General features: G+C 35.8%; 1 protein-coding gene across 1 annotated transcript in view; it reads right to left on the reverse strand.

The window, feature by feature from the left end:
- The window catches only part of LOC136803962 (muscle-specific protein 300 kDa-like), a 42,791-nt gene that overhangs the window by 5,070 nt on the left and 17,022 nt on the right, over window positions 1–20,699 (reverse strand). The window contains 11 exon segments of the mRNA XM_067060692.1: window positions 3–3,858; window positions 4,077–4,406; window positions 4,933–6,906; window positions 7,064–7,396; window positions 7,564–7,890; window positions 8,030–8,368; window positions 9,436–9,765; window positions 15,981–16,313; window positions 18,211–19,533; window positions 19,678–20,001; window positions 20,211–20,534. Coding sequence (XP_066916793.1) covers window positions 3–3,858; window positions 4,077–4,406; window positions 4,933–6,906; window positions 7,064–7,396; window positions 7,564–7,890; window positions 8,030–8,368; window positions 9,436–9,765; window positions 15,981–16,313; window positions 18,211–19,533; window positions 19,678–20,001; window positions 20,211–20,534 — 9,793 coding nt within the window.

Below are 20,699 nucleotides of genomic sequence, written 5' to 3' on the forward strand. Positions count from 1 at the left end.
TGGGATTTGCTCTTCAGTCGTCAGTTGGACTTTAGTTTGTTCAATCCAAGCTAACAATTCTTCAATAGCCACACCAAACTGACCGCTCTGGATGAGGGAATCTTCCAGATTGTGCTGGTGATCATACGATGTATCCAACAAATCATCCCAACGTTTCTTCATATGGACCAAGTCATCAGACAACTGTTGAGAATCATCATCGTTTATCTTCTCAGCTAAGATCAAACCTTGTTGATCAACTTTGGTGATTTTACTTTGGTTTTTGATCAAATCACGATGGAACGTACGTAATTTGCGTAATTGGTCTCTCAGCGCATCCTTATCAGAAGGTACTTCTTGGAAAGCCTTTGCAACATCTTCTTGCTCTGATAACCAATCATCAACGGTTTCTTTTGCTTTGCTGAAGTCGCTAATCATAGCTTTGATGTGTTCTAAATCATCTTTACGTTTAGTCCATGCTGTTTCAACATTGTCCCATTCGTCGGTGACTTCAGATAACATTTTATGGACACCGATCTTGTTCTCGTGTGAGGCGTGTCCAACCAGAACTGGAGTAACTTCAGACAAGGTTGTAATCACATCACCATTGCTGTCAAGCTCTTGGTGAATATCCTCGTGTTCTTTAAGCATCTCATCTACAGATTCTGGATTCAATCCTGGTTCACCTTCATCGTCCAGTTTCGTTTGGACATCCAATAAAGTATCCTTGATCTTCTCAAGACCTGGCCAGAATTTCTCAGCAGCTTCTTTGGTTTCTTCCAGAGAGTTGCGACGCTCTCGAGTACCATTGGTGATAAACGTCCAATTATTATTCAGCTTGCGTTGTTTATCTTTGAGCGCTTTAGAAGCTGGTGATGTTGGATCCGTTTTCAGAACTTCATCCACGCGTTCGTTAACCGTTTGGTAAGGATCTTCAATATCTTTGATGGTCGCTTCTTGTTCTTCAAGCTTCTTGATCTCCTCAAGGATCGGTTCCTCGTAGACAGGTACTGGCTCTTGTTTCTTGATGTCTTCTTTGATGGCTTGCGTTTTCTCGATCAAGTCTTCAAGATCATTCCAGACAGCTTCAACTTGGACAGCCGCTGCTCCAACAGTGATTCCCTTCTCTTCACTGGAAAGTTTGAGTTGTTCCCAACGTTCAAGACATTCGTCAATCTTCTTCTGAACGCCATCAGAACCTTGACCAGGTCCACTCAATTTAATCAAATCACCACCAGTTTTCTGGATAGATGCAATCAATGGCTGCAATTGTTTGATGTTATCTTCGATGTTTTGAAGTTTTTCTTTCTGCATTTCAACACCTCTGCCCTTCTCTTCATCGACTTGCGATAATAAGTTTTCAGTGTTGGTCAAACGAGTAGTTACATCTTTGTGTACATCAGCGAACTGTTGAGCCAAGATTAATGCTTCGACTAATGCTTCTTGACGTTCAGTTGTCTCCTTGTTGACCTTTTGTTTATTGTGTTTCAAAGATTCGATCTTTTCTTTGACGGCTGGAGCTTCATCTTCATTGCATGCTGCAAGAATAGTTGCTCCCATCTCGTAGAAATCTTTGAATTCAGGTTCTTTACCGTTAACTTCGGCTGTCAGACCATTGTGTGTTCCAATCTGTTCTTTGATCTTATCAGCTTCGACGGCAACTGGCTCGATGACTCGGTAATGATCTAATTTATCGTCAGTCCATTTCTTCAAGTCAGCAAGTTTACCTTCGAAAGCTTCCAATTTCTCTTTGTTCATGAAAGCATCACGAGCTGTTTCATCCATGTCTGCTTTCAAAGCTTTGTATTTTTCATCGTCAGCATCAACAAGATCTTTCACTGTTGGATATTCTTCTGGTTTGACAATCTTCTTCAAGTCTTTACCAAGGTCTTTCATCTTCTCAACATCATCTTTATGAGCTACAATATCCTTTTGAAGTTCCTTGATGGCAGCTGGATCGGGATTTGCTTTGAGTTCTTCGATAGCTTCCTTGGTTTTGTCAGCCCAGTCGTTGAATTCTTTATCCTTGTTTTTCAAATCTTTCAAAAGATCTCTGGCGTCTTCAAGGTTGTGTTCTTTCTTCTGGCAATCCTTGGTGACTTTGTCAGCTTTGTTGTTCAATTTGTTGACCTTGTCATGGAGAGTTTCAGCATCTTCTGGTGTGCAGTACTCTTCGAGATCAGCCAAATCCTTTTGGATGTCTTCCAACAATGGCGCCAATTCTTGACATTCTTCAAAGACAGGTTTGATGTTTTCAAGTTGTTCGTCGACTTTTTCTGGTTCAGCAGATGGGACGTTCTCTCCAGAATCGATTTTCTTTTGGAGTTCATCCAATTTTGCTTGAACATCATCGAAATCTTTGTTGAATTTCTCAGCTGCTACAAGCGTCTCGTCCAATTTCTTGGCACGGTCATCGACCTTGCCTTTTAAATCACCAAACATTTCGTTGACCTTGTCCAGATCTGCTCTGATCTCTGCTTTCTTGTCTTCATCTTCGGTAGTAGCTAAAAGCTCGTCACCAGTCTTGTTGAGATTCTGAACACTCGGTTCTCGATCATCAAACATTCTGGTCAAGAACTTATGACCGTTGATTTGTTCTTTTAAGACATTCTTGTCAGCAGCAGCGATTGGTTTTTGAGAATCGACAATCTCACCAGTATCTTCAAGCCATTTCAACATGGATTTGATGGCATCGTCCAATTGACCACATTGTACCAAAGCGTCTTCAAGTTTTGATTGTCTATCAGATACACCTTGGTTCAAGTCGTTGAATCGGTCATTTAATGCGTCTAATGGTTCGTCAACTTTACTGGAATCAGCATTTGGATATTGTGATTTCAAATCAGATCGAATATCATTCAAATCCTTGACTTTTCCTTGGAGTTTGTCCAATTCATCAGCCAGATCTTTGAGACCAGTCATCTGTTTATCGATGGTTTCTTTATCACCACCGACAGGACTTTGATCTGCAACCTTCTCCTCGACATCCTTCATATCATTGTCTGTATCATCCAGCTTATTGTTGAAGTCATCTAGAACATTTTTCAAGTTCTCCAATTCACCAACACGTGTTGGAATCTCTTTCTGAATGTCGTTCAACTTGTCATTGATCTTCTCCAACTGATCACCGATTGTATCATCGCCGATACCCTTCTCACGCAACTTGCGTCCACGTTTTTGGAGATCATCAAAGACGGGTGCACTTTCGTCCAACTCTGCTTCAACTGCCTTGATGTTTTCAACTTGTATTGGAAGTTCTTCAACGTCCAATTTCTTGGGTTTATTCTCTTCCATACAGTTGTTAGCTTTCTTGACGGTGTCCAAAGCTTTGGCGACGTCTTCCTCCATCTTATCCCAATCATTGGCAATGTCATCGACTTCATCTTTTTTGGATGCAATCTTAGCCTTCAGTTTCTCCAGACGATCTTTAATCTCATCAGCTTCATCTCGGAGATGTTTGGAATCTGTTGTTGGGTGTTGTTCCAATAGATCCTTACAAATCTTGTCAAGATCGTCAACTTTAGGCTCAAGTTCTTCAGCTTGTTTCAGAAGTTTATTGATCTCATCTTGGACTTCAAGGACACGTGGTTTGTCTGCACCAATCAGATTCTGATCAGCAAGTCCTTTCTCCAGTTTGGTCAATTTGTCTTTGACAGGTCGAGAATCAGTGTTGAACTTCTGGACTTTGTCTTGGATGTCAGAGATTTTAGCTTGACGAGCATCACCGAGTCCTTCGCATTCAGCCAGATGATCTTTCAGTTTCTGGATGCGTTCCTCAACTTCCTCCACATCTTTCTTGCAGACTGGATCGAGTTCAGACTTCAATTTCTCGAGATCATCCAATGCTTCCTTGTACAACTTGTTGTCGTTTTGTAGACCCTGGAATGATGAAAAAATAGAATTGGTAAGTATGAAGAATCGAAATACAGCATAAAAGTGAACATTAAGATTAAGAAATGACATGCTCTAGTGAGGAGCTGTATATCACTGAATGATACAGTAAGAATACGAATAGTAGACTACTTAAGTACCGAATCAATCAAAGTAAAAAAGCTGGAAACAAATTGAACAGAAATAGAGATCTTCAAAACACTTACATTGGTCTCTTTCTGTTGTTGATCAAGTTGTTCAGGGTCACATGAAACTGGATCCAGATCTCTCAATTTCTTCTCTTGGTCATCCAATTTCTTTTCAAGATCTGCTATCTTGTCATCAAGAGATTTCGTTTTATCAGTTACATCTTCCTCCTTAGCTAGATCATCAGCCATTTTCTTTTGGACATCATTCCATGCTTTTTCAGTATCATCCAGTTTGGATTTGAGAGCTTCCTTTTCTTCAGGTGATTCAATGGAGTCGAGAAGTTTTCGTCCATTCTCCATCACTTGATCAAAGATTGGAGCTTCCTCGTCCAAGTCCTTCTTGATTGCCTGATGGTAAAAATGAAATTAGAAAATATATACAATGAGAAATAGAGGGGATACAAAAAGTTTTATAGCAAGGAAGAAACATAAAAACCTCAATGCCAAGAATCTCGAATTAAGGCTATTGTGTATTATTGAAAACTGGGTTTGAGAAGTAAATCACTGTTCTTAGATTTGCTTAGCTGTAACAGGGTTCGAATTAACGTATCGCGTTTCGCGATTCGCGATGCGTTTTTGGAAATGTACGAAGCAAAAATTCAGAAATTCAACAAAATCGCGATACAACATATCAAGAATTTTACAGCTCACTAAAGTATGATGGTTATTTGGCTTGTAAATTGGTCTTTTAGAGTGGAGGATATATCGTATATTGATAAAAACGCATCGTGAAACCTAAAAAATTTCGCGCCTGCGGCGGCCATAACTTGCTCACTTCGTTCGCACAAGAGTGCGATGCACTTTTAAATCGTTAATTCGATCCCTGTGTAAGAGAAACGACATCAAAAAATGAATAATCTAATATAATATTTACCTTAAGTTCTTCTAAGGCAACTGCAGCAGGACCTTCCTTCATCGATAATGGTTCTTCATCATGTTTTCCGATCTTATCATCCAAGTTATTGATTCTCCTTAAGAAGTCATCAATTTGGTCTTGGAAAGCACCACACTCTTGTAATTGATCTTTCAATTTCTTCTCACGATCGTCCAATTTCTGTTTACAATCTTCGATTGGTTCTTCAACAGCTTTGAGCTTCTCTTTGACTGGTTCTTCAACTTCTGGTTTGTTATCATTAGCTTCTAACAACTCTTTACCAAGTTCGTCAGCTTCATTGAAAAGGTTATCAGCTTCTTGGCAAACAGCTTGCATTTCTTCACATTCGACCAGTTGTTCTTTAACCTTCTCTGGTGTAGCACCAACAGGCTCCAGATTGTCCAATTTTTCTTGAACAGGCTTGATGGTATCTTCAGAAGCTTTCAACTTATCGTTAAACTTCTCAGCCGTCTCCTTATCCTTCTTCAGTTTGTCGATCTTTTCTTTCAATTTCTCAACACGATCATCATAAGTCTTATCAAGATCGTCAGTCAATTGCTTAACTGTGGTTACATTGTCTGGATTTTCATCAACTCCGATGACGTCATCACCTGCTTTATCCATAGAGTCAACCATGGGTTTACCTTCTTCCATCTTATCCAGCATGTCTTGTAAAGCGGCAATCTGTTCATCAGCTTTTGGTAAGTCATCACCAAACGGTGGAGTGTTATCCAGTAATTCCTCAGCTTGATCACAGAGATCTTCCACTGGTTTCTTTTTCTTGTCCATATCATCCAAAGATGATTTCATACGATCAACCTTGTCTCGAGCTTTGTTCAATTTCTCTTCATCATCAACAAGACGTTGTTTCATCTTGTCAACATCTTCTTGAACAGGTTCTTTGTCTGTTTCAGCTTTCTCGACCAATGATTCGGCGTCTTTCAAGATATCCTCATACAAAGGTTTCTTTTCAGTGAAATCGTCCAAGAGTTCTTTGCACGTTTCGTCTTGTTTAGCCAGCTCTTCAGGATCAGCTGAAATAGCATCTAACTGGTCAGCTTTCTTTTCAATATCCTCAAGACTTGGGATATCTTTAGATTTCTTATCATCGAGTTGGTTGGCAAGTTTGTTGACATCTTCAATCTTATCTTTACGATCGTTCATCTTCTTCTTCAGATCATCCCAATCGTTTTTGATGCTGTCGACCTTGTCTTCGAGAGCTTTACGTTCATCACCTTCAGGGGTGCTTTCAACAAGCTCGTTACCTTGTTTCAAGACTTTTTCAAGTTCTGGTTCCTTGCTGTCTACCTCCTCCAACAGATATTGTTGTTCGTTCAATTGACGTTTGCTGGGATCCTTATCAGCTGAAATTGGTTTTTGATTCTCAACTGTATTGTTCATTTTGTTCAAGAATTTATTCAAATCGTCAACATCCTCATTGAACTGCTTGGTAGAGGCCAAACTGGTTCCAAGTTTTCCTTCCAAATCATCCAACTTCTCAGGAATGGTTTCCTCCATTGGAGTTTTGACTTTCTCCAAACGTTCTTCGACAACCGGTTTGACAGCATCATCGAGATTCTCAGCACACCATTGTCCAATCTCTTCAGCTTCTTTCAACTGTGGCATGTGTTTTCGTAAATCGATTCTTGTATCTTGGATCGTTTCCATTTCTTTCTTGACATCCTCAGGATCTGTTTTACCGGTATCGATTTTCTCGATTACGATGTATGTTTCCACGATCCAGATCTCTAAGATTTCAATGATCTCAATGAAATGTTTGATCTTGTTGACTGAATCTTTCTGCTCACCAAGTTTGTCTTTGGTCTTGTCGACAGTTTCGTAATATTTGTCACTCAATCGATCTAAATCTTTCTCGATGTCGTCTGGGCTATCCAGTTGACGGATCAAGGCTTGACCAGCACGGTTGACTGCTCTGAGGTCTGGTTTTCGTTTCTCAAGATTGGATAATAAATCCTAAAGAAAAGTAATAAGGAAAATTTAGAATTGATGAATAAAGAATATTTTATAATGGGAATTCTTAAGATATTAAAAACTTCTAGTAAACCGTGACATACTTAAGGTTTTATCCACATTCAAGCAAATTTTATTTAAAAACTAAAGCTCTACTTACTTCAAGTTCTTTCAATTCAGCTTCATCCTTCTCCAAGTCCAAATTGACCGGTTCCAAATGGTCGACCTTCTGTTCAGTAGCTTCGATCAACTCTTCCAATGGGACTTTCTCCTTCTGGTAATTCTCCAGAGCTTTATTGATAGTTGCCAAACGTTTTTGTTTGTCATCCAACTTATCAACAAGTTCTTGGAAGGGGAGAGCAACACTGGTCAATTGATCAGCAATTTGTGCACACTTCTCAGGATCGTTTTTGTTGGCATCTAATAACCATTTGGCATTCTCTTGTGCTTTCTCAAGTAATGGTCGTTTAGCGACAATGTCTTCTTCCAAAGCCTTTATTAGAGGAAAGGGGAGAAAAATATCAAGAATTAGTTGCATAGAAAATATACATTTCTAAGCAATATAAAAACCATGGGATTTACAAAGATCAGGAAATAAATTGTACATTATGGTAGACTGCAAAATTTAAAAACAATAAAATTTAGAATCATAAAACTAACCTTAACATCTTCAATCTGTTTGAGAATTTCTTCAGGATCTGAGCTGATTGGTTCGACGATAGCTGGCGATTCTTCTGCCTCAGGTAACCATTTCTTTAGTTCCTCACAAGCATCATTGAAGCCTTGACCATGATCGATTTGATCATCGAGAGCTTTGAACATGTCGTCCAAGTTTTGTTCACACTCATCCATCTGTGTTTGAAGGGCTGTGCATTTCTCTTCGATAGGCTTGACGCCTTCTTCACCAACTTTCTCTTTGATTTCTGGGATTTCATTGATGACAGATTCGAGGCTAGGTTTCTTCTCATCTAAATCTTTCTTCAATTTCTAAAAATCGAAAAAAAAATTATAAAATATTATTCTTAAATATAGCCTTTTGACCACAAGAGTCAATTATATACTTAGTTCGTATACAACTTCAAAGTTTAGCCTGGATGATTTGCTAAATCATTGCTTGTAAACTTACATCAACGTTGTTTTTAGCCTCTTTGCCTTTTTCAACATCAGAACCAACAGTGACAGGATCTTTGACAAGTTTCTGTACATCATCAACTAGCTCGGAAATTGGTTTCAATTTCTCATCGAGCTCGTCTAATTTCTTGTTTGCCTCATCCAGTTCTTTCTGTCGATCATCTAGATCAGCGTTCAATTTATCCCAACGACCATTCGTGGCGTCAACTTCGTCGTTCAACTCGGGAACGCCGCGTGTTATATCGAGTTGTTTGCAGGTAATGTAGATGGGGTCATTTGTGTTGTTGTAGTCTGTGTGTAGAGGTTTCTTGGACTCGACTTCTTTACGGAATTCCTGAAAATGGAAAACCACATACGATTTCTTCATCTCATTCGATAATTTTTTAGGACTTTTGTTTTGTTAGTTTTAGCCAATATTTTTAGTAGCTTTTCAGTCAAGATATGCTTTTCCAAGTATATGTGTTATAAAACCTCGCAGCCACGTTCATAATGTCTTTTCGTTTATGTAATTTTTTTTACTCTGTTCAAAGCCTTATCGCACACATCTTATTATGAAAGACTTTATGATGATAAATGTTAAGAAAAAAGTTAAGACTTTTTCAAATTTTAGGGAGTAAATACTGTCTGATGGCTTTTAACTATATTTAGAGGGGTTTGAGTAAAAATCACAATACTAAAGCTTGCCTTAGACAAACGTGCGTGGCTGTTAAGTTGTTATAAGCGGCTGTCAATGTCAGATCTATAATGATTTGTCATGAGAAATATTTTTACGGGCAACCTTTTTGATAAAATAGCAACTAATTTTTAAGGGGCTTGAATTTCAATTAAATACGATTTTTTTTGGGGAATGGGGGAGGAGAAAACGGTTTTAAGGTGAACAAAGAATCCAGTTTCCGTCTTAGAATTCTTGCGGTTAGTTGCTTGTGAGATTCCAAAAAAAGGATTTTCCGAATTGAGATGATTTAAGAATTCAGTTCGATAAATTCACGTGAGAATTCACCTAGCCAAAATATTTTGTAATTAGATTTTCTAATCCATATATGAATTTGAATTGAATTATCTTTTGAAATTAAATTTACGTGGAGGTATCTCGTGCAAAGAATTAAAGGCATGCCGAAAATGTCGATTGTATTGCTAATAGATACACGAGAGCGTTCGATTGAACATAATATTGATGAAAGCTCAAGATAGAACTTACTCAAGACTCTTTTATAAGCCCTACTTAAACCACAGTTATCAATTAAGTCTTATCTCCCTAAATCAATCATAGATGAGAAGCTCAAGATAAGGGCTTATTTCAAGAAAGGGATACAGTGACAAAATCAGAGATTCAGAAACAGTAAACGCGTAACTTTTCCCCGTTGCAACTAAGCTAGATCATAGACTGGAAGGCCGACTCACCTCTAGCTCTTTCTTTTGTCGTTCAAGCTCCTCTGGGTCCATTTCTGGTTGTTTGAAGCCGTTCAATTTCTTTTCGGCGCCGTTCAAATAGACGCTGAAAGTGACGTAATTATCATTGTGTGTTTGAGCGAGCGGCAACAAGCGGCCGAGATCGTCTGTACGTTTGTCGGCTTTTTCCTTGACGCCATTCCATTTGTCTGTTAAGTCGTCAAGTTTTTGTTGGACTGCGTCGCGTTCGGGTCCAGGTTCTGTCTCGTCCAATAAGCTGTTTCCATTTTGTAAAATGCGTTCATAGATAGGTTCCTTGGCTTCCAAATCTTTCTCAGCGAGCTGTGGTAAATAACATTCATTTTCAAGTGTTATGCTTGTTTTATAATAGTACATAATATATTACTATACTATCTTTTTGGTGTTTTTGCGTTTGTTTTCGTTTTTGTTGTTTTGTCTACTAAGCTAAATATTTTATGTGAAGATAGAAAATTCAAAATTGTTGAGTAAACTATCAACCTGAGTAAACTATCAACCTGTGTATCCTATCATTGGCTCAGTCCCTTTTTTTCTGATATTTAAATTTATATTAGATAGAAATGAAAGTATTGAAAAAGAGAATTTTTGACAGGTTTAAGTAACATTTTGATTGAAGTGAAAAGGATAGTGAAAAGGAAATCTGTGAAGAAGTCGAATGGAAGAGAATGAATAAGGAAGAATGAAGCAGAAATACTCATAAAAAACTTGATTAAAGAATAATTGAATTATTGCGAAAGTTTTAACAACTTCAAAAGTATATAATATCCAAACCTTTCCAGTTTGCTCCCAAGCGACCTCGATGCATGGAAAAGTCGGACGAGTGGGCGAGTAAATTTTCAGCATTTTCCCGGACAAAAAATTCAAAATTACTCAAAATGAGATAAAGTTTCCTTCCTTTAATTAGCCTGTACTCTGTATTTTGTGTGCCTGTTTTTGTTCTGATTTTTCAGACATCGAAACCAAGGCTTTTATACTGCGATTTGTTTATAGGGATTTATAGTCTGTTAACAGTTAATAAGATTTTTGAATCATCTTAAAAGATGTTACTATATCTAAATTCTTAAGCCTTATTAACCAGGAAATAAAAGAATTACAATGTCGTTACTATGACAATAATGTCGTCATCTGTCGGGTTTCGGAAAAAATGACGACGTTTTGACGTCAGTTTAGTAACTTTAGTTGATAAAGCCAATTTAGTGAGTCAAGGAAAGAAAATGCTGAAAATAACACCCGATAAGGGAATATTAGAATGACGACATAAATTTTATGATGATTTTGTGAGTGACAATGTCAATCTTATGACGGGCGATTTAAAGTAAAACCACAAGAAATGTAAGACTGTTCACAGTTCATTTTTGAAAGGAGTTGCTATAAGTTTTTTATAGAAAGTAAAGGCGGAGTAGATACAGGAAATACTGAAATCATAAATAATCACAAAACCATAAATTTCATTAGCAGAATATCCGATTTATAAGAGCTCTTTTTGGTTTTAAGATGAATTCCAAGAATATCTAAGATAGCGAATTGGAGAAAATCTAGTAAGCTCACGTGAGTCAATGATTATTTTGTCTAGATAAAATCCGAAGAAGTTTGAGAGCTGATACAAGGAATATATCTAGGAGGAAATTCAATCGGGAAAAAGGTCTAAGAGGGCATGACAAAGATTTCAAAGACTTTCTCCAAGATAAGGTATTTCGTAAGGGATCTCGAGCTAAACATCTCACGTGGTTTGTGTCAAATTGAGGTAAAAAACTGTTACAGAGATCATGGTAAAATATTATTCAAGTCTATTACTTTGTATAATGATACATCATTACCTCTGAATACCTCTTAAAGGGAGATCAATAAACATATCAAGATGGAGAATTAAAAACGAATTAGCATCTCATTTCGTCTTTCATAAGTATGGGTTAGAGAATATTTGTACACAAATACCACATGAGAAACACCTTTTCTATCATATCAAACACGAAAACTTGTTATCAGATTTCTCTTGAGGTAATAGTTTCCAAAAGATGCGACGAAGAAAGGGAGGGGTTAATATAGTTTAAATAGAGCCTTACAAAAAGGTTACATCGCTAAGGCACTGATTACACGATACTGAAAAATGATCTGAAAAGTGAGATTACTTGCAAGAAGAGAATTGACAAAAAGATGGATATCGACAGAAAGGTCAGTCAAAAGGCATCATAAAAACTTTCGTGATATATGAAAAAAGGGTCAGCAATTTTTGACAAAAATTGACAAAAGATTTGTCAAAGTGTATGTCCATATTGAAATAAAGGTATGCATGTTAACAGCTTAATTTATACGCAAAAGGAGGCATCTTATTGCAAATTATTGTTAAAGAGATCAATATAAGGAGTAGACAAGAAAACCAAAAAAGAGATAAAAAGATTTTATAAGACCTCCCTTTCTGCCAAAACAGTGACCCAATTGCGTACAGAAAAGATATGACGATATGATAATATACACGACGAGCCAAAAGCAAAATAAACTTCATTTCCTTTCAAATCAGAGCAGAAATTCTCAAACAAAGTGACCTGTACTTCGTTTTATATTCAGAGAACGACATCAAAAGATTGCAAAATCCAAAACAAAAATAAATGCGTATAAATTTTCAGAACCTACTAATCACAAATCGTGACAGAGCCAAGATGTTTATTTTAGTCTCCTATCAAAACACTTCCAACCCAACACAGGAAAATTGAAAGATTTTTTTTCATCAGAACTCTAAAAAATGTAGTAGTATAGATTCCCCTTATTTTTTATGTGTTTGATAAGGCAAAACTTTGAATTCAATATTTCATATATTTCACATATTATCCCCTTTTTTGATTGAAGATATATTGATATATCAAAAAAGTAAATAGCGAAAAGTTTGCTCCAATATTGGTACAAAGATTTTGCTGATTTAAAAAAAAAAGGTTTGTTAAAAAGCAAAAGGTCAAATTAAATTCAGTGGGCTAGAGATTTTAGAAAGTGTATAAATAAGGCTAATTACATCTAAAAGTTTGCATACTTAAACCTCAAAGGACCTCGAGTAATACAGGAAAATTGTAATGGAATATCAGTTTTAAGTGGCATTTGACAGCCATATCTAATAAAAACTTTAAGTGTCAAATTCTGGTCAAGACAAGAAATTTGGCCATCAGAGTTTTCCTTAAATTAATAATGAAAGGAAATTAATATCTTTTTCCTCTTTCGATTATGTAAAAACGTCATTCAATGTCATATTAAACACGACCAGGAATTCCTTTTAATTAGTGTACCAGGCATATTTTGCTCCAAACCAACAGCTATTAGATAAACTAATTTTCTCATGGTCTTCTTTTTATCAAAACCTCCAAAAATATTTCTCTTAATATCCTTGAGAGTTGTGATAATATATTTTATTGAGAAAAGTAGAGACGGTGAAAAATTTTATTCGAAAAATATGATTTTTAGTCTATTAATCACAGTATGGGGCCTGTAAAGATAAAGGTTGAAAATATAGAAGATCTGCTTATAAATCTTAAATGCATTTTCACCTTTAAACTGCTATATCGTAGGTCATAAAAGGGTGAAGCATCTTTCTTGTGTACAAGGGTTTCAAAGGTTATTGCTAAGTGATTCTTTTCACAGAGACGTGTTTCATAGATTTGATGCTATGAACAAATAGTTATTATAGCACTGTATTCATGAACTGAAAAGATTTCGGGTCAAATATCTTGCAAGGTCTCCTAGTAGTGCGATGAAAGAACTTCAAATATAGCAATTTTTACTTTTTGCTAACACATTAAACATTAGAAAAAGTCAAAAAAGTCAAGTTTGGCATATATAAACAGGTGAAAATATAATGAAAAGCTTTCTGATTTTTCTTGAAGATTTAAAGAAAAATTGAGTGAAAAAAGGAAGAGATTTGAAAGGAAACTAAAAAGCTTTTAAGGAAGAGGCAGGAAGAGGTAAAAAACGAAGATAAGAGAAGATTTTGGAAGTAAATATATAGAGAGATAATAAAAACTTATCCAGCAATCCCGGAGTAATCCATAAAATAATCGAAAATAAAATCAACCCATAATCACACCAATTTCAACACAAATCTAGCCTCCCAGAATATCTGAAAATCAAAAAAAGTACTGGACGACTTACCCTTTTGATAAATAAAATGAATTTATCAATTCCCAACGGTTTTCCACGATTGAAACACGATTTGGGTAGAAAACAAACAATGTTAGAGTTCAATCTCCCATAATTAAACACATGTACTTCGCTGCAATAATTTTTATTATCAGTACTTTCGTTTTTAGTTGTTTTAGAGGCTTTTAAATTAGTCTTTTCTGTCGGTGACCCTGGTGGGGTTACTATATATTTAACCATTGTATCGAGTTGTCGTAATAATTCGGTTTTCGGATCGGTAAACTCAAAATTGTCGGTGTCCTGGTCGGAGTCACTGTCGTGAAAAACGATAGCTGTCGCACATTCGTGGTCTTCCTGTTAAATTTCCAAAAAATTGAAAAAAATAATTTTACGAAATCTGTTTGTTCGTTTAAACTCTCATAAAATATTTTACTGTGTTGTACAGTATGTAGTATGTTGAGAAATGTATGTTTTTCGGTTTTCAGTTACTGCAATGGAATTATACCGAATGTGCAGTTAATGTACAAAAAATGTTTCTCTTTTGTTGAATGATAATGTTGTTGATGCCCCTTGTTGAGTTTTTGAGTGTTGGTCAAGTGATGTGCTAATTCCAATCCAGTTAAATGACATTTATGATATAACAGCACAGCAGTTGCAACTCTTGTTAATGAGATAACATGATTTTTATTGAAGATTAATGAGATTGATGATAACCGATGTATATATCCCATGCAACTTCTAACAGGACAATTTTTATATTAGTATTATTTTATTCTGACTGACAAAGTTAGTTCTATAGATGAGGAGGTCAAATGAAATTTCATTATACATACACCATACAAATTATTTAAAATCGCAAGTTCAAAGAATATCAGACATGAATCAAACCCAATACAACATTCAAACTTATCAAACCCCAAATAGAACACAAAAATATAATGCAAACACAAATCTCATATATAATTTTCATATTATAAATCCAGTGCAATGGTTTCATTTTACTTCAATTCAAACATACCCCGTTTTTTTGTGTGTAGAGAATATTATTTCACAAAATAATCAAAACCAAAACGTCTCCTTTTTCCATATCTAGCCTGTTATATTACTCTTTTGTCTCTTTCTTCAACTCGAGAATAAAAACAGAAGTAATGTAAAAATAGCAATAGTCCCTTTCTACATCAATAATGTATACCATCATCTTACCACATTAAACGTGAAAAAATACAAGATGGAAAAATAATTGCCCTTCTTTGATCCGGTTACGGAAAAAGCGCAGCCTTGAAAAAAAAAAATTCTGTTTTTAGTGATGTAGCTTTGTTGCTTCCTCTTTGAAATCGAACTACATTTTTGAGCAAACCATCGAAACTATATTTATATTTTTCTACAGAAAGCAACGTCAAATCAATTAGCGAAGACCATTCAATCAATTAATCACCAATTTCATTAAAACAATAACTCGATTCTTTTTATCACATTGTTACTAGTATAATGTGAAAATTATAAACCAGTTCTTTTTCACAATTTATAGTTACATAGTAGCGAGAAAAAAAGATTTATAGTGACAAAAAATATAAAAAGAAAAGGGCTATAGCTCGAAACCACAGTAGCGCATGATTGAGGTTATGTTCGTGAAATGCGTTAAAATATCGTCTTTTTATCTTTTTTTTCGCGTTGAGTGACGTTTTTTCTTTTTTTTTCAACAACGATACTGCCAACCAACCTTTTTCTATTCCGTTATCTCAAAAAGTTGATTCCTCCTTTTTTGATGATATGATTATATACCAACACAAATAAATTGTTGTCAGCCGTTCCGATTACGTAACCTCTTTCAAATAATAACAAACCAAAAACAAAAGACTGCACAGAACACTTCACTTTACACACACCGCCATCAATCCTCTACTGTTCAAAATCAAAGTTCTTTGTCAACAAGCAAAAACATGTCACTGATCACTAAATAAGCCAAATATTGACCTAAGTCATATAGCTGATTAAAACAAGTCGACGAAACTCAAGGAAAAGGAACCATGGTCAAAATCAAGTAATCACCATCAGTAAAGATCTCGTTAAGCATTAATTAACCAATAGCGATTGCTAAGAAGTCATTAATTAAAGAAATGAAAGATGTTGGTAGGAGATTAAAGCAGATGTCTGACTGACCGAAAGGAGAATGGACCTAGCCAATGATAGAATACATCGATATAGTTGATAAGGACTTAATGAAAGATTAAATGAAATTAAAATAGGGACTGAACCCCTTTTGATAGGATTTGTTTCTAGGGAAAAATTAACGAATTTTGACATGGCAAAATTAAATGGACTGTGTTTCTATGGTAATAAAGGTCGTTAGGAATTTTCGAGAAAAAATCTGAAAATGAAAATGAAGAAGAATAAAATACCTCGTGTTGTTCCTTAATCTTTTTCAATGGTTCGTATGAACAAGTCAATGGTTCTTGATTATCCAAACGTTGATCCAAATCATCCAAAGATTCTGCAAAGTCAGCAAAAGTCTTTTCAAATTCTTGGCTCTTCATCAACGCCCGTTGAAGGCGTTGATAACGAATATCCACTTTGGTCGCGAATCCATCATTCTGGTCTTGATTTTTCTCCACCTTTTCATCAACGTCGTCATGGAGAGCTGAGTCCTGGGGCGAGTTCTCGTCCAACCAATCACCGTTCTCCTTTTGTTCTTCTAGTAATGGTTTCTTTTGGACAATCTCTTCACGAACAGCCTGATAAATCGAAAAAAATAAGGAAGATTAAATTGATGAACAACAGTACTTGAAAAAAAACACTATCATTCTATCATCTGTACAAAAAAGTACTGTCTCCAAAACTCTTATTTTGTTAAGAGTATAAAAATTTCTCTTGAAAAAAAAAATACATGAAGAATGTGATAAGCTGTTTCTACTAACTCAAAAACACAACCTCAGTTTCAAAGACAGGCGCCGAGTAACGTCGAATATTATAAGGCGAGTCTCCGTCTTCAGCCTTCTTCTTTTTACCACGACAGCTTGCACAACCTCCACATTTCAACTTCTTTAACCCAGACCCCATTTGGGTAAAAACCCTAAGATTGATATCTATTGGGTATCGATTTCAATCAAATATTATCATTGTGATTTATACCATCTATACATTTTTGGTCTAAAGAATGCAGACAATAACAGCAAACTACTAATAAAAACATACCAATTACAGCTGACTCTGAGCTGAAGAGAGTCAGGCATATAAACTTTTAGCTAAGATAAATATGTCTGAAGCAATTTAGAACAAAATATATCATTGACTATAAAGCTAAGATGGTGTAAATACCGTAATCTTTTTATTATATTAGACAAAACTATTTTTTGAAAAATTGATCAGGACTTAATCAACCTATTCAACCATAATCTAATTTTAAACCCACAAAAAATATAGTTTAAAAACATGGTCAAAGGTCGTGTAAATAACATGAAAATATTAATCATAAATTTCCACAGATAGCCAGTGTAGATCGTAGACGACATTCATAACCCTGATATAATATTAGAACTGTAGACGTCGAATAGAAAAAGCCTCTATCTCGAATATCATAAACATTAGTCTCCTGAATCTCCCTTTAACAGAAATTTTGGTCAAGTAGCCTAGGTGATGTATCAGTTTCTCTGTCTATAAAAACTTTGTTTAAAAGAACTAAAAAGAAAAACATTTCTCTCCCCATCTATCCCTATTTGATTTTGACTAGATACAAATATTATTTGAAATATCTAATGTAGACATTGTTAAATCGAAAACATATCACTGATTTATAAAACGGTGAAAATTCTATCTTGACGACATTTTATATCAACATATGATGTTCTTTTTCTTGGCTGACTATGTCTAGTAGCAGATATAGGGCTTTCAACGGCGATTAAATATCAAAAGCCAGAGCCTCACACGTCAAAATGAAATACAATAAGGCAACTTTTACCACCTCTAAAATTCATACTATCAATATAACACAAGACAAAGAGACACGGGAAAAAGCAAGTTTTTACAACCATAAAACAAGCTGGGTTTGCGTGAATACTATTTTTGAAATTCAATTTTTCTTACTCTCAAAAGCTTTAATTCGAAAAGGAGATTTATGACTTAAATCTGAACTTTAAACAACGTTGAAACATAAACTATAGATCTCTAAAATCCCGATCTCTGACGAAAATCGAAGAAAGTTGATTATGCATTTACAGATGATATGTCGAAATATAAGTACAAGAACTTTGTATATAATAAGGCTTTCAATTACTTATCATGTATTACACTTATAATGTGGTTTGTTAACAGGAACTAATCTACTCAATGAATCAATAAAAAATCGGAGATCCAAATTATTGACAAACTATGAATGGTACGGAAGAAATTATTCTGCAAATACAAATCCGTCGCCAGTTTCTACGTCAGTCAAACCCAGCAATTTTCCTCTGTAAATCACTCCATTCCTGTCAACAAACGATGATTTTCCCAAAATCAAAACTGCTATCGAGACCAATTTTCCGCAAATTCAAAAGTTTTACAAAAGTTATGAACTAGCCCTAACAATCAACGATGCCAATCAAGACAAAGAAGAAAAATTATTATAGGCAAAAGATCTAAACACAGGCATACCTCGACTTCTTTGAGTTGTCTCTTCAGCACTTCAGGTTCCGTTCCAATAGGCTCGATAACTCCAGGTGTTTTCTGTGCCTCGTTTAACCAATTATTGAAATCAGTATCTGATTTGTTGAATTTGTCAACTTTGTCAGCGTAGTCGTCCAACTTGTCACGTCTTTCTTGTAACAGGTCTTTGAGTTTATCATAGCGATCGTTGATTTCATCAACATCCTTCTTCAACGCTGGTAATTCTGTCGATTCTGGATCAGCCTTGTCTTGAAGATCCTTAGCTGTTTCATTGAATTTGTCCAATTTGGGTTTGGTTTCTTCAAGCTCCTTAGCCAAGTCCTCCAACATTTCCTTCTCTTCTTTGATCTTATCTTCATCTAAACCAAGCGGTGATTGAGCAACACCGACCACTTTTTCAACCTTGTCCAAAACCTCGTCAACCGGTTTCATTTCTTTCTTGTAATCCTTAGCCAACGGCAAAAGTTCATCCAATTTCTTTTCGACACCATCGCAATCAGCCTTCAATTCATCATAACGTGTTCGGTCAGCCTTGACATCTTCCTCGATGAAGATTTTATCAACGTCAGCAATATCCAAAGCATCTTGTGCTGTCTTCTCCATATCCTCCAATTTCGGCTTTTGTTCTTCAATCTCCTTACTAGCTTCTTTAGCCTCTTTGACTTGTCGTTGAATAGAATCCTCTTCACAGGGTAATGGTTTCAGATTCTTCAGTTTCGGTTCAATCTCATCCAGCCAATCAGCAAACGGCTTGTGTTGATCATCAAACGTTTGCGTGAATTTAACTTCATCGGCAAGCACCTTATCCCGTTTTTCAGAATCGTCCTTCATCTTTTCATAGCGTTCTTTAACTTCATCAATCTTTGCTTTGAGTTGATCTTTCTCCTCTCCAGGATCAGCTTCTTCCAGAACCTCATCAGCGCTGGTGCAGATTTGAGCGAAAGTTGGTTCTAATTGAACAATATCATTATGGACTTGATCGTGTTCAGCTTTCTGTTCCTTAACCGTGTCCAGTTTAGCAGAAACAGGTTTTTCGTGACTCAAACGTTCCTCAGCGTGCGATAAACGATCCAAGAAGTCATCAAAAGATTCTTGGAATTTCTGCGATTGCGCTAGAGTGTCTCTCAATCGTTTCATGCGAACGTCAACTTTGAATGCGGTTTCGTCAAATGGTTTCTTGACTTGATCGTATTTGGTTTGAACTTCGGACACTACTGTGACGTCATCCGGACACTCGATGGTGATGTATTCAATGATGACGGTTACACGTTCTAATTTTGGTTTCTTTTCAACAACCTCGTCTTGGATAGCCTGTAAAATTGGAAAATATTATAGCGAATGAAAATCTACCGTTGGCTAATGACAACGAAAGCTAAATTCTATCGGGAAGTTATCTTAGGTGACAGTCAAAACTTATTGAAGATCTGAAAGGGTTGAATTGATTTTAATATTTACCTCTACTCCAGCGATCTGTTCTTTGATGCGTTTAGGATCTGTTGCAATAGGATCGATCAAATCTGGCTTGCTCTTGGTTACATAAATAAACTCAGTGATTTCCTCAATAATCTCATAATATTCTTCAATATAAATGATGTATTTATTGAGTTTATCTTTCTTGTCCTTGACTTTTTCTTTGGTCTTGTCGTGTTTATCTTTGACATCAGCAGTTTTCTTCTTCAAAGGTAGAACATCGACACCTGGCTGTTCAGCTAGCTTGTCTGTCAACTCTTCAGCTTTCTTGAGATCGTCTTCCTTGCTATCCAAATCGTCGAGAAGTTTCTGTGTTGGATGAAATTGAAATATTGTAAAGTAAGAGAAAAAGTATGATACCAAGATATTCGTGTCAAGTAATAGTTGAAAACTTACATCGAAAAGTTGAATTGAAAAGTTGAAATTCTAAAAATTCTTTTGGATAAAAGCATACTAACAAAGAAAAAACTAGATTCGTTGGTTGATAAATGGCCATGTTTATATACTTATGTACAAACCTCTAGCTCGTCGATTTGCTCATGTCCTTTGTCTTTATCCAAACCAATCGGTGCCAAGTTATCAACAACTTGTTCACAGCAGACAACAGCTTCTTCAACAGGCTCGATTATCTCATCAATTTCGTTGACTTTGTCTTTCAAACCTTGTAGGTTATCGAGACGTTCGTCCCATGTGACATTCAATTTCTCCCAACGGTCTTTTGTTGTTGCGACTTCGTTGTTGACTTTTTCGGTGTCAGATTCAGCAGCTTCGACAAGTGGTTCTTCAGATGCGATGAATGATTCGTAGACTGGTTCTTGATCGTTGATCAATTTCTTCAAGTTCTGAAATTTAGAAAGATTTTTTTTCAAATTTATTTCTATGATCTCAGTAAGAAAAGCTTGAAAGTATGAACATTTTATGTGAAAATGAATAAGTTTAGACAAAAAATACAAACATTCGATATCGAAAGATAAGAGGTGAACAATGAATGAGATAGTAAAGTTCTA

The sequence above is a fragment of the Clytia hemisphaerica genome, unplaced genomic scaffold (assembly GCF_902728285.1).
Source record: "Clytia hemisphaerica strain Z4C2 unplaced genomic scaffold, Clytia hemisphaerica genome assembly, whole genome shotgun sequence".
In the NCBI taxonomy this organism is placed as follows: Eukaryota; Metazoa; Cnidaria; class Hydrozoa; order Leptothecata; family Clytiidae; genus Clytia; species Clytia hemisphaerica.